The sequence below is a fragment of the Cimex lectularius genome, unplaced genomic scaffold, assembly GCF_000648675.2.
Source record: "Cimex lectularius strain Harlan isolate CLEC.00 unplaced genomic scaffold, Clec_2.1 scaffold202, whole genome shotgun sequence".
Lineage (NCBI taxonomy): Eukaryota > Metazoa > Arthropoda > Insecta > Hemiptera > Cimicidae > Cimex > Cimex lectularius.
This window is the reverse complement of record NW_019392803.1, coordinates 705,607-719,192: the sequence shown is the minus strand read 5'-3', so window position 1 is coordinate 719,192 and position 13,586 is coordinate 705,607. Positions and strand designations below refer to the sequence as shown.

At 34.5% G+C, this 13,586-nt stretch overlaps 1 protein-coding gene across 3 annotated transcripts in view; it reads right to left on the bottom strand.

Moving 5' to 3' along the window:
* The window catches only part of LOC106667592 (extracellular sulfatase SULF-1 homolog), a 120,375-nt gene that overhangs the window by 62,449 nt on the left and 44,340 nt on the right, over positions 1 to 13,586 (bottom strand). For all 3 annotated transcript variants that reach the window (XM_014395632.2, XM_014395634.2, XM_014395633.2), the window contains exon 2: positions 496 to 738. In XM_014395632.2, coding sequence (XP_014251118.1) covers positions 496 to 649 — 154 coding nt within the window. In that variant the 5' untranslated portion in view covers positions 650 to 738. The remainder of the gene's footprint in view (positions 1 to 495; positions 739 to 13,586) is intronic.

Below are 13,586 nucleotides of genomic sequence, written 5' to 3'. Positions count from 1 at the left end.
GCCTGGGTGTTTTATACAAAAATAAATTTTATCATACGCGAAATCGATAGTTTATTCAATGTTTTGTTTCGGGTTACGAAACAAGAAAGATTTTCTGTTATAGTCTATGAGATAATTGCTTTGATAGTAAACATCTCTTCGTTTCGACAGGTCACAGGGCATAATCTCAAATCCCGAAATACACATAAGTCATTATTTTTATCAGCGATTCCGCGTTTCATAGAGAAAATGTTAATTTCTCTCAAGTCAGACCGTTTATAAATTGTAATCGTTTCAATTTCAACTGAAAAAAATCGAAATTGTACAAAAATAACCGTTGAGTCAATAAAAAGTTGGTAAATAAGGATTAATTGGAAATGCATTCCAGTTTAAAAGGTGCAGAGTTTAATTAAAAACTTGGAATCAAGTGGGGAATAAAATTTAGCAAGATTATAGGAAAATTGAGATAGTTTTGATAATCGCTCAAATTTGAAATAGAAATAATAAAAAACTTACCGAGCTCTACGTCCTGGTCGTCGGTCATTATGAGGACGATGTTGGGCTTCCTCTCTTTGTTCTGATTGGGCGAGAACTGCCTCCTGGACTTGGACTGACGTCCTTCCTGGGCGATTGCGCCTGCAGCGAGCAGGAGAACCACCGCCGACCACATCTCTTCACCGACTGGCACGTCTTCCCTTTCTCCCTCCAGGCCTCCAGGCCTATCCCATTACCTGCGGCACCCCTTCGTATCTGCCACCTCTGTAAGCAAAACAATCCGTCTGTCAGTGCAAGTCCATTCAAGAACCGGCCGGTATTCCTTTTTCAATGTTTCTACCCCGATCGGCTCGCCGATACCGTTACCCCCCTCAGGCACTCTTGACACTTTGTCACTTTGAGGTGTAAATCGACCACCCTTCAAAGTTCAGCCACCTTTAATCCGAGCTTGAACTAGGACTTAACCGCTTTCCTACCTAAACGCTCCACCTATCATTGAGCCTCAATAAATCGTATTATCGCATTTTTCTCACAGAAGTGAAGGAATAATTTTAAAAAAATCTTTCTAGTTCTTTTACATATTCATACAACTTTAGGAAATAAATCCCGGACGAAAAATACACCACGTGCTAACAAGCATTTCTGCTTTTCTACATACTAATTTAAAACCATTCTTAAATTTCGCTTAATTTCACAATTTAAATAATTTAAGCACATATTCCAATAAGTTAACAGTCTTAAATCACAATATTTAGCTACAATCGAAGCTAAGTTTAACCTAGCTCGTTTTTTGGATACCTCTCTGGTTACATACGGTACAATGCAGACACACATCCCTCGAAAGTAGTACACAATTATTATTCTTTTATATAATAATTATTCTTTTTATGTAAGGTCTTTGTTGAGATGAAAAAAATGAGTATCCGAGCGTTATTCAACTTTATATACAAAAGAATATAAAATGTCTACGTTATTTTTCATGTCACTTTAATTATCGTAAGTTTTTATTAGCCAAAAAAATCACCATATTTGGGAGCATTAAATCGGATTAGGATTTTATTGACTGCTTCTTTGTTAAATCTATAAAACGAAAGCTTTAACATTTTTTGTAGAAAATTATCCTAGTAATAATATAGACAAGCTTTAATTTTTATTCTACTTTGTATACAAAAGAATATAAATTGTCTATGTAATTTGTCATCTCACTTTAATTACCATATTTTTTAATCGTAATTTTATATTAGACAAAAAATCACCATATTTGGGAGCATTAAATCGGATTGGGATTTTATTAACTGCTTCTTTATTAAATCTATAAAACCAAAGCTGTAATATTTTTTGTAAAAAGTATCCTAGTAATAATATAAACAAGCTTTAGTTTTTATTCTACTGTATATACTAAAGAATATACAATGTCGATTTAATTTTTCATCTCACTTTAATTATCGTAATTTTTTTAATCGTATTTTTTTATTAGCCAAAAAATCACCATATCTGGGAGCATTAAATCGGATTAGGATTTTATTAACTACTTCTTTCTTAAATCTATAAAACCAAAGCTTTAATATTTTTTGTAAAAAAGTATCCTAGTAATAATATAAACAAGCTTTAATCTTTATTCAACTTTATATACAAAAGAATATAAAATGTCTACGTTATTCTTCATTCCACTTTAATTATCATTCAATACACTTTTGCATTAAGCACGGGACTAAATGAAAATGTTTCTTTAGAATAATTAAATTTCACTTATTATAAAAAACAAAAAACATAACAATAAGAGGTCGATAAAGTCAGACAAACTTAACAACGTTGATATTCCTGCAAGTACAAAATTGGAAATGATTGAAAATAATTTCGTGTTTTTTTATAAACTTTGTCGACTGTGTCGTATATCAAAATGATCGACCTGGACGTTATCTTACTCCTCTCGCATCAACTTGAAACGCCGTTCTGTTTGACTAGTAATTTCTAAAGTCAATATTTGGTTTTCCTCAACCCGCCGTAAGGAAGAGATGTTAGATAAATAATTGGATAGATAGATTAATTGATTGATACATAGAAATAGATAGATAGAGAGAGAGAGAGAGAGAGAGAGTCTAAATTCTGAATGAGAAGAATAATGCGCACTTCCGTCATTATCCCACATCAAACTTCGAAAATCACAGGTCATACAGGAGAGCTTAACGTCCAATTAGTCTTTGGGTATTGCGAATGAGGGGTCAAACCAATTTGCAATACTTTTTCAAATTATTCCCAATTAAAATACCATGGATTCGAACTCAGAACCGTTAGGGCGGCAAAACAAGAGTCGGACGCCCTTACCCCTCTGCCACCGGTCCCCAGTAGGAATACTAATAATAAAATTGTTTAAATAATATTATAAAATATTCAGACATAACGGGAATTCGTACAGTCGAAACTAACATACTACAGAGCATTTTTTGTTTACAACAGATTACATTGTCGGGCTGGATCTTACACGGCCATAATTAAATTAATAACTCTACGTTATTGGTATTTTCCCTCAGTTCTGAAAAGTATTTAAGAAAATTTAAGTTTATTTTTCTTAAAGATCAAAAAATTCTTGATTTATCAGCTTTTATTTACGTGAAAATATTTGATTTGCTTAAAAATTGTCCAATGCGGAAATAGTCCAAGATGGTCGCGGATGAAAAACCAATGTACGAGTACACAATCTACAAAGATTTATCGATTTATCCATATTTACTTCATGGATGGAGGTCAGAATTAGCCATATTAATTATTCCAATTAATTATTTTCTATCTAAGGTTTTTGGTTAAAATAAAAAATTAGTGTGGGGGAGTTGGTGTCCGAGGTCGAAATCAGGATAGCTCAAGTGGTTAGAGCAAAGGCGTATTGAAGGTCATGGGTTCGAATCCCGCTCGTGACACTAACTTTTTCATCTCGACCAAGACCTTACATAAAAAGAATAATTAATTGAAATATTACTTAATACGGTCAATTAGAACACTAAACATAAATATAGTACACAATTGATCTCTTATTTTTTTTAAATAAAGAAAGTAATTCACATTGCCATCTAGTAAGTTCTGATGTCTCCCGATAATAGAGACTCAAAAATTACAACTTTGGCAGTAACGAGTCTAATATTTCATGGTTTCTTGGTGCAATTCGCGTTCAATTGAAACTGTATTCCACTTCTTGGCGGAGTGCTCATCCCTGGGTGAGATTCGGTTATTACATCTCGAATGTTTCATTCTCCCCAGAGTTGACCTGTTACGGTTTTGAGTGGCTCAAATTCGCGGCCCTTAATTCGTTATTCGCATGAAATTACTTATATGATATGAGTTAATTAAGGAGTTGCCATAAAAGAAGCCTAAAGATACCTACCAGACTCTCCAGAGTTAAAACCAGTATAGGTTATTCGAGTAACAACTTCAACATCCTAACCTTGGAAATTAAAGCATTGTTAAAAACACGTTCAACATAATTGTATGAGAATTTATGTGGATCCCGGCGCACCGCGAGGTCTTAGGTAAAGAGAGAAGCAGGAGGACAAGGAGGCTAAATCAAGGGGAGGACGTTACACACGATCTCATATTCGGATTTGTACTGTCTAGGGAAAAAATGGAATGCGGAGAGATGGCAACGTTGGCATGAGGAAATAGAAAAGGGTTTGGTTCCCCACAGTATCATTGCAAGCATGGTTTGCAGGGAAGTTAAAACTCTAACCCCGGAATATGTAAAGCATACCTAAGAGAAATTAATTTGGAGGAGGATGAGTGGTAAGACTGTGGCGAGAAGGAAACTAACATTAAACAAAGGGAAGATATGCTTTAAGAAATCAAGAACCGAAAAGATCAACAATTGCTTACACGGCCGATTCAGTATATCGAAGTCTCGATTATTGGCGGTGTACGTCTCAATCGTAAACTTTTTAGAAAAAATAAATACAAGGATATAAAAATAAAATTTATAATTTAATCGACATGGCTTGGGAATAAAACTGATGCAAAAAAATTTCGATCGTAAGCTTACATTCATGTATTTTAACATATTTATGTTCTCGTGACTTCAAGTGACCTTTTTCTGTTTCGAACTGGAAAAAGAGGATTTTTTTACGCGTCATATTCTGCATCGATTGACTAAAAAGCACCATGACTAATACGGAAATAATTGTCGTTAAGCAGCACGACGATGACTAACACGGAAATAATTGTCGTTAACACAAGTACACTTGTTTTTTGTTTATTTTTTTTAATTGTTAATTTATTTTATTTTAAGAAACAAATACAATTGTATGCACAGTGACCCCAGGACAATACCTTTATTCACCACACAAATAATGGGCAACTTACCTCCAAATAATCATTGGCAACGTAATTATTCAGAAATCGTGAGATGCGTTCTGGTGTGATGTAGGTTTCAGAAAAACATTTTCTTTATCGTGCCAACGTTTCGATTTTTATTGAGATCATCTTCAGGGCCTGGGATTTACAAACATTGTTTATATATTACAATTAGATTTTGGATGTGGAAAAGTGAATTTATACAATGCAAAATATATTTGTTTATATATTCAATCAAAGTATTTCTACTCACTCAAAGTGTGTGTCTTCTGTGTAATTGTGCCATTATTGCGTGTCGTGTTGAGAGTGCCGTTTATGTTTTTCTGAAACCTACATCACACCAGAACGCATCTCACGATTTCTGAATAATTATAGATTAACGGTCATTAATCACCACACATTGGCAACGTAGTTGTCATTGATAACCATATACAGTGTTCGGTTGCTCGTGTTACAAAATTTGCCAGTAGATTCTACATTTAAAATTGAACCAAAAAGTTCTAATTAACTATGGTCCGAATCTCAACAGTTTCGGAGTTTTTTCGCTTTTTCTGATTTTTTCTGATTTCACGAACTTACTTCAAATAAACAATGAAAACTCCAAAACTAAAAGATTTTGGACAAATCCGTTGATACCATTGAAAACTGCGTTACATTTCCAATAAGATGAAATCAATACTAAACTTTCAAACGTTCGTAAAATAAACGTTTTTCTAGCAAGAACTTTGAAAAAAAAATTTTGTTTTTCAAAGGAGAAAAACTTATTACGGAGAATTTAAATTTCTATTTGCAAACGTAGAGAACAGCAAATTTCAGAAAAGATACTCCATTTAATTTCCTTTTTCGTGGTGTAATTGCTTTTTTAATTACTTTTTTCAAGATGGAAAAATTGATGAAGGAAAGGTAAAAACCGTAGTTAACAGATTGTTAGGTGAAAAATTTAAAAAATTGTAAAAACTTAAGGAAATTTTGAATGAATTTATTAAGCGTTTTTTAATTTAGGTTCGAAATAGTGCAATTGTTTACTTATTTACCAACACGATCGCAACTTTTATTAAAGGATTATTGTATTATTATTCCCCGGAATAAAAGAGTTTTAAGATTAAAAACGTTTTTAGTTCTTTCATTCAATATTTCCTTGCGTTTTTTTCGTTTTGTTTCTTTATAACTGAGGTACAGAGTAGATCCCCGAATAAAGCCTTTTTGACTCAAGCTGCCACATTACCAACCCGATTCTACGCCTTGAATTTATACTACAAACTTTGATCGGGTAAGGTATGAGTCTTGATAAGTTTGAATATTAGTCCAATGTGCCAGACAATGTCAAATTCTTGGTTGATGTCCAGGAACAAAGCACCTATAACTTCTTTTCTGATTCTTTGTTAAATTAATGTGTAAATTTATTAATGTTAAATGAATTCATGACTATTTATCTATTGTCAAACGATCAAAATTACCATCGTAAGCTTAGGTCAATTGAGGTCCTTTTTCACAATTGCAACGATGAGGGATAAATTTTTATCTAAGCCGATTGGTTAAGCCCAATGCGTTAAAGGTTGACATTTTCTTCAATTATCTGTAAACTCTTTTGTCTAAACTGTCTTGAGATGTGATTAAATGTAATTTTCTAATCATGAAATTGATATTTTATATTTGTATTTATTTTACAATCAACCGATGAACCAAGGGATCCGGACTGAAAACAACAAACTGCAAGTGAGAACTATCTTTTTAAGGGACGAGTGATACATTGCCAAGTCACGAAAGTTTTAGAAATTCATAAACTTTTCTGCGATGCATCTTTACTGGAAAGAAAGTTAAATATTTGCTATCGTTATCAGTAAGATTTATTTTCATACTATGTATTACGTTTTCGTAGGTACGGGAGATTTTCTCTCAAAAAAGTTGAGGATTCCGACCCCGAAGGTGATATGGAAAGCTAAACTGAGGATGAGATGGTTAATCTTCCGAGTGCCGACGTTCGGCTAGCCCGCATAGATGACGAAGAAAGTACAAATGCCAAGATCGCAGACCTAGAATCGGAATAGCCTAGAAATATTGGATGTGATGAGTATGATTCGGCTGCTATTGACCTTCAGCAAACTTATCATTCTCTTCACTATTTAAAAGACCGAGGTTTTTTTTCACCAATTCACCAAAGGTTATCCTAGTTTTGTGTACAATTCAAGACCCGTGTCCAAAAGTGGATAACAGTAATAAACTCGTTGTAACACAGTGGCTGGACAACAAATCAGTTTCTTTCACTATCTGTAGGAACCGGTAAAGTATAAAAAAAATATGATGTGAAGAAAAATAAAAATACATGCAAACTGTACCCAAGTTATCTTCCAGTATTAACCCATAGGTGGGGTCGACTTTGCTATAGCTTATTGTATTAAATAGAACAGAACGTAGACTCTAATTTTTCACCCCAACCAAAAACCTTAGATTAAAAAAAATAATTAATTGGAATAGTACATTTATTTGAAACTTGACTGTAATTCTGTCCTCATATCGTAAATAAACATACTTTGTAGTTTGTTTTCTACTATTTTTCATGTTTGATTTACGATGTGTCATGCCGATAAAACTTTGGTATATAATAAATTAAAGCTCCGCATTTAAATGGGGGATCTACATTCTCATCCAGCCGCATTGTCCGGTGACCGTTCTCGCGAAATAATGGAACTTCGGAGAGGCGACTTAACTGCACAACTGTCAATACAAGGGCATAAAAGCAGTGGTCTGTGACTGACTTTAGGGGTGTCAGACACAGTAGTTATAATAATAGTGTCAGGGCAAATCAAGTAATTAACAGTTTATTTTAATTCAATTACTTTCTCATCTGTTTCATTTGATTCATTTCGTCCGCGTAATCATTTAGCACATACGACATTGAAAAAATATTAAGTATCTAAATACAGCTTATATCGGTGTTTCTCAAACTGTATGTGTTTTTTCTATTCAAAAAAATTATTATTTTTATATTTGTAAAAAAAGATGTAAAAACTATCCCCCCATACCCATTATAAAACCATAAAAACTAAGACTCCGGTAGCCATACGATCTTAATATGGATGTTAAAGAGACTGTAATTGTATATTTTATTACCTAAAAAAAGTATTTGCTTTCATTTTTGCCATTAATTGCGTAATCGCTTTTCAAAAGGCAAGTTTTTCAATTTCACGAGAAAGTTTTGAATATTTGTTAAATAAAATTGCAGAGAAAATAAGAGGTTTTTCTGAATTGAAAATTAATTACCACTACTATCACACATATCACATTGAGATAGACCATAGATTTGACTTGGGGCACCGGGGAAAATGTCCGACATATTAAGGGCGCCAAAACAGAAAAAGTTTGGAACCGCTGGCTTTTATTATAAAGAATTTTTTATTTTGACTCCATTAAACTATAAAAAATAGGCTAAATTCAATTTAATTTTTTTGTCTTATTCATCGGTTATTTATTTGCCAGCATGAAATCAGAGTAAAAGTCCGATTGCTTCAAAATCTGTATAATATGAAATTTTAATTTATGATTTATTTTTAGACGGCATTCAATAATAACAGGAAAGGAGTTGGCGTCTAAAAATAAGTTAATTTATTCATTGTTAATTTGTCCAGTGTCTTTTTTATTTTCTCCCTCGGAGCCGCTTGGAATTTTATCTCAGACACTATCTCGACCGTGGAGATTCCATCAACAATATTAAAATTCAAACTATAAATAATACCGCCTGAAGAACTTTCTGACGGGCCTAGTTTGATCCGACCAAAAAGCAAAAGTTTACTATTTGTATGGGGAATGGGAATTGCGTCTGGAGAGATCGGACCAGCGGGAAAACCCTGGAAAGGCCGCAAATCAATCAGAAGCTCACCTAGACCTTGAGTTCGCACGCTAATTATATCGCCAGAAAGAATTGAGATCAAGTAGTAAACATGCTAAAAGCAAAAATGCCAGGAAATCTCGAAATACTTCTTTTTCGTTGTACAAGTATCCGGGACGAGGCCAACGAATACCTCAAAAAATTCTAGTCAACTTTTCGGCCTATTCAATTGCCTTCATTAGGACTAGAATCTATAACTAAATCAAAACAAAAAGCAGGATTTTTTAGCGGCAGTATGAGCCTTAGTGATGAAACAACGTTGAGTTTGTTTTTTCGACCCCTCCTCGATATTTATACAACATTAAGACTCTTGATTATCAAATCATGATGCCCCAAAATTTTGTGTTGCTGGGTGAGACATCATAATTCCCCAAAATGGTGTGTGGGGTTATACATCATGATTATCAGATCATGATGCCCCCAAATTTTGTGTGTGGGGTAAGACATCTCGATTATCAAATTATTATGCTCCACATTTTGCGTGTGGAGTAAGACATCATGATTATCAAATCATGATACTACAAAATTTTGTGTGTGGGGTAAAACATCATGATTATCAAATCATGATACCAAAAAAATTTGTATGTGAGGTAAGACATCATGATGCCCCAAAATGTTGTGTGTGGGGTAAGACATCATGACTATCAAATCATGATGCCCCAAAATGGTGTGTGGGATTAGACATATCTGATTATCAGATCATGATGCCCCAAAATTTTGCGTGTGGGGTAAGACATCTTGATTATCAAATCATGATGCCCCAAAATTTTGTGTTGCTGGGTGAGACATCATGATTCCCCAAAATGGTGTGTGGGGTTAGACATCATGATTATCACATCATGATGCCCCCAAATTTTGTGTGTGGGGTAAGACATCTCGATTATCAAATTATTATGCTCCACATTTTGCGTATGGAGTAAGACATCATGATTATCAAATCATGATACTACAAAATTTTTTGTGTGGGGTAAAACATCATGATTATCAAATCATACCAAAAAAATTTGTGTGTGAGGTAAGACATCATGATGTCCCAAAATGTTGTGTGTGGGGTAAGACATCATGACTATCAAATCATGATGCCCCAAAATGGTGTGTGGGATTAGACATCTGATTACCAAATCATGATGTCCCAAAATTTTGTGTTGCGGGGTGAGACATCTTGATTATCAAATCATGATGCCCCAAAATGGTGTGCGGGATTAGACATCTTGATTTTCAAATCATGATGCCCCAAAATTTTGCGTGTGGGGTAAGAAACCTTTATTATCAAATCATGATGTCCCAAAATTTTGTGTTGCGGGGTGAGACATCATGATCACCAAATCATGATGCCCCAAAATTTTGATTGTGTGCACATGCTAACACATAATTTTAAAGGATATTCTACTCTGAAAACTAGGGTGCAATCGGATTTTAAATTGGTCAAAAAATGACAATGTTATGGTAAAACGTTGGAAAAAATAATATTAGAAAAATGATTATTTGAAGGTCGTGAGATGAGATCTGGTGAAACGTAGGTTTTAGAAAAACATTTCCTTTATCGTGTCAACGTTTCGATCTTCATTGAGATCATCTTCAGGGCTCAAAGCGTGAGAGGCACTCTCAACACTACAGACAAGAATGACATCTGCACTGAAAACAAACACTTTGCCCCGATGATGAATTCAATAAAGATCGAAACGATGGCACGATAAAGAAAATGTTTTTCTAAAACCTACGTCACACCAGACTGCATCTCACGACCTCCAAATAATCATCAAGTAACGGTTGCTAAACACCACACATTAGAAAAAATAAAATTAGAAATGTAGTCCTGACTTACAATTTTAAGCCGTATCACCTTTATCTTGCCCAGGGGCTTTGGGGCTTTGATTATTAGACCACTAAACATAAATGGATTAAATATTATTAATAATGAAACAAATTTCTATTTTGTATTTGTTTAAATTTGTAAAGTCAACAAAATTTTGTTCCTTTGGTTTTTATTGTAAATAGTTAAATAAACTGTAGTTAAAATGGAAATAGTTCATTTGCCAAACAAATAGAAAAACTAGCGCTGCTTTTGCCATAACGAGTAGTAGCGACTATTTGTATAATCAAACATTTAACAGCTTGGCAAAAAAACTTTTTTTTTATATGATTACTTTTATTGAGATGTTTTTTATTTTACTTTGAAGAATTTAATTTGTTTGTTTATTTTATAGAAAGAAATATAATTTCTTTGTAATTCGGATTTTCCTTGATTTTTATTATTTCCACTGCGCAGCAAGGATCTGCTAAATAATATTTTTTTTATGATTATTGCCTACTCAGCACGTTATTACAAAACACCTTGGTTACTTTATTAAATTCAAGTCCTCATTTTGCGTATGAACGAATGCAAAGGCTCAGAAGTACGAACAACGATGTTGCGTTAGATGCATCTAAATCCGATGGAATCGTTGTCTTGTAATTTTTTTCTATTTCTATACATACAAAAAAATTATGTCAACTCCGTAAGAATGTCTTTCGCAACGAGATATATCGAAGCAATCAAGATAAGCCCTATACATACTGCTTTGGCTTGCGTAATCATCGGCCCATACAATCTGTCCTGTACGACGTCTTCCCACTTTGGTGGTGATTATCTCGAAAAGACAAGAATCATTTCCGTCACGACTCGACGTCGAATCACGAAGACGGCAACAAGAAGCGACCTCGAATGAAAGATTCTTGAGTTGGAAGGGTCGGAATAAAAAAAACTGCTTGATGTAAATCCAAAGCGAAGGTGTCAACGTGCTTCTTGGCATTTAAGAACGGGCTGCATCCTCCCTCATTTTATCTTGGTTTTTATTGTTCTTGGGGATATGAAGATGCACTTGAGCGCTAGCTTTCTGTTTTTTCCAGCTGTGGAATACTCAGAGAAGCAGTCGACTATGTCGTATTTATTACATGTGCCTGCGCGAGAGAGATTTTAAATTAGGCAAATTCAGTGTAAAATGCAAACGAATGCAAATTCATTCTTTAAAACTATGGTAGAACGCTCGTCTGATACCCGATCTAGGGTTCAGGGTTCATGTTTGCAAATGACAAATGTGTGTTGTTTTTTAGAATTGATAATAAACAAAAAAACATTTTATAAGTATTACTATAAAATTGTGCAAATGCTGTATAAAACGTACTACTCTGTCCCTTTCATAACTTTTCTGTTTATGAGTATCGACCACTTTTTCAATTAGAAACACTCTGGATCAAGGTACGGCCTTGAAGAAGAAAGCAAATTTAGTTGCAACTACCAAGCTTTCGACCTATTTTAAGGTCATCATCAGGGCCCATATTAATTTCACATTAAAAAAAACATATTTGTACAGTTGATTTAACAATCACTACAGCTATATAAAACTTACAAAACAACCTTACATAAGTCTACAATTGACATTATGACGATAATTTTGAAAATACCCGCCAGTTGGTAGGAGGCGTAACAAAAATATGGAAGGGAGAAGAAAAAGAGGAGACGGGGTGAAAGGATTTTGCTTTCGAAAGAGACACTTTAGACGCAAGACGAAGATTAATAAAAAAAAAAGAAAACCCCAAGAATAAAAATAATCAAAACGAAGAATAAGTAGAGCCATGATATTTGCCTCCAGGGGGGAGTCGGTGGCCCCAACGGTTTAGGTGTTGACCCGGCGCCCATCTCTCTAAGGTAAAGGTTCTGGGTTCGAATCCAGCAGCCCTGCATTCCAACCTGATATACTTACCGGCTTCCGGTGGGTTGACATGACGTGCTGTTGCAAACCGTATAATTATAAAAATTGGTTAAAACGAAGATGTCAGTCAAAGACCTGCTTAAATTTGGTGATCGATCCTCGTGGGCGATTGTAATCTTGCTAGGATTTTTTAATTTATTTTTGGCTTATATACGCGACAAGCGACTTTCCTGAATGTAATGCACTAATTTGGCACTACGGTTGCGTAATGTGGTGGCTTATAATCAGTCTTCCCTCAGTAATGCTTCACAAGGATCTCTATCTTCTTTAAGTTATGGATGTCTTGGTATAGATTTATGGATGCGCCAAAGAACCAAGAAATCTCTCGTCTAACTGTTCAAGCGAGGTAATTGTTGAGAGTCTCGAATCTGGATAAAGGAAAAGTGCAGCTTGAGAGTGAACACAAACAGTAGTTCGGTGGCAGTTTCTGAATAGTTGAGGTAATTTGATGTGCCACCCGGTAGAGAAAAAAAATTCTTATCAAAAATCCCTAGACCTTTTCCACAGCTTCGAATCTCTGAAAGACCCACATCTGACACCCATAGCAAAGAATCAATGCCAATTTAGCCGCCGACGCCTTTGCGGAGACATATCTCTACCAAGGAAGCTTGGGAGTAAATAAAATGCTTAAGTATATTCGTTCACCACCTGTACGATCCGAAGAACTTAATCCACCACCTTTCCTGTACACAATAACTTTGGATTTCTGCAGATTAACTGACAGGTTCCATAGATCAATATAGGCTTCTAGCAGTTAAATGTTCTTTAAAGACCGGCTACAACTACGATATTATCAGCGTACATCAAGACTTTAATCATTGTAGAAACTACAGCAATGCCGCACTAAGAAACAAGGGAAAGGTCGTCCAAGAATCAAGCAAACAATATCAGGTCAGTCATATTTTTTGTATATACATTGCTGATTTGACAATTTAATGTGACAAAGATGTTTGGCTCTTCCAACAACTTTTACTGTTCAATTATGGACTGTTTCTCCTTGTGAAATAACTCAACTGAAAAATAATATTTATTTCGCAAAGCTTAGTTGAAATAGATACACTGATTCCGTTTGGATCAGGATTATTCTTCATGGTATAACATTTAAGCAGTGAAAGACTTGGGCATGTGATGCTAAGTTG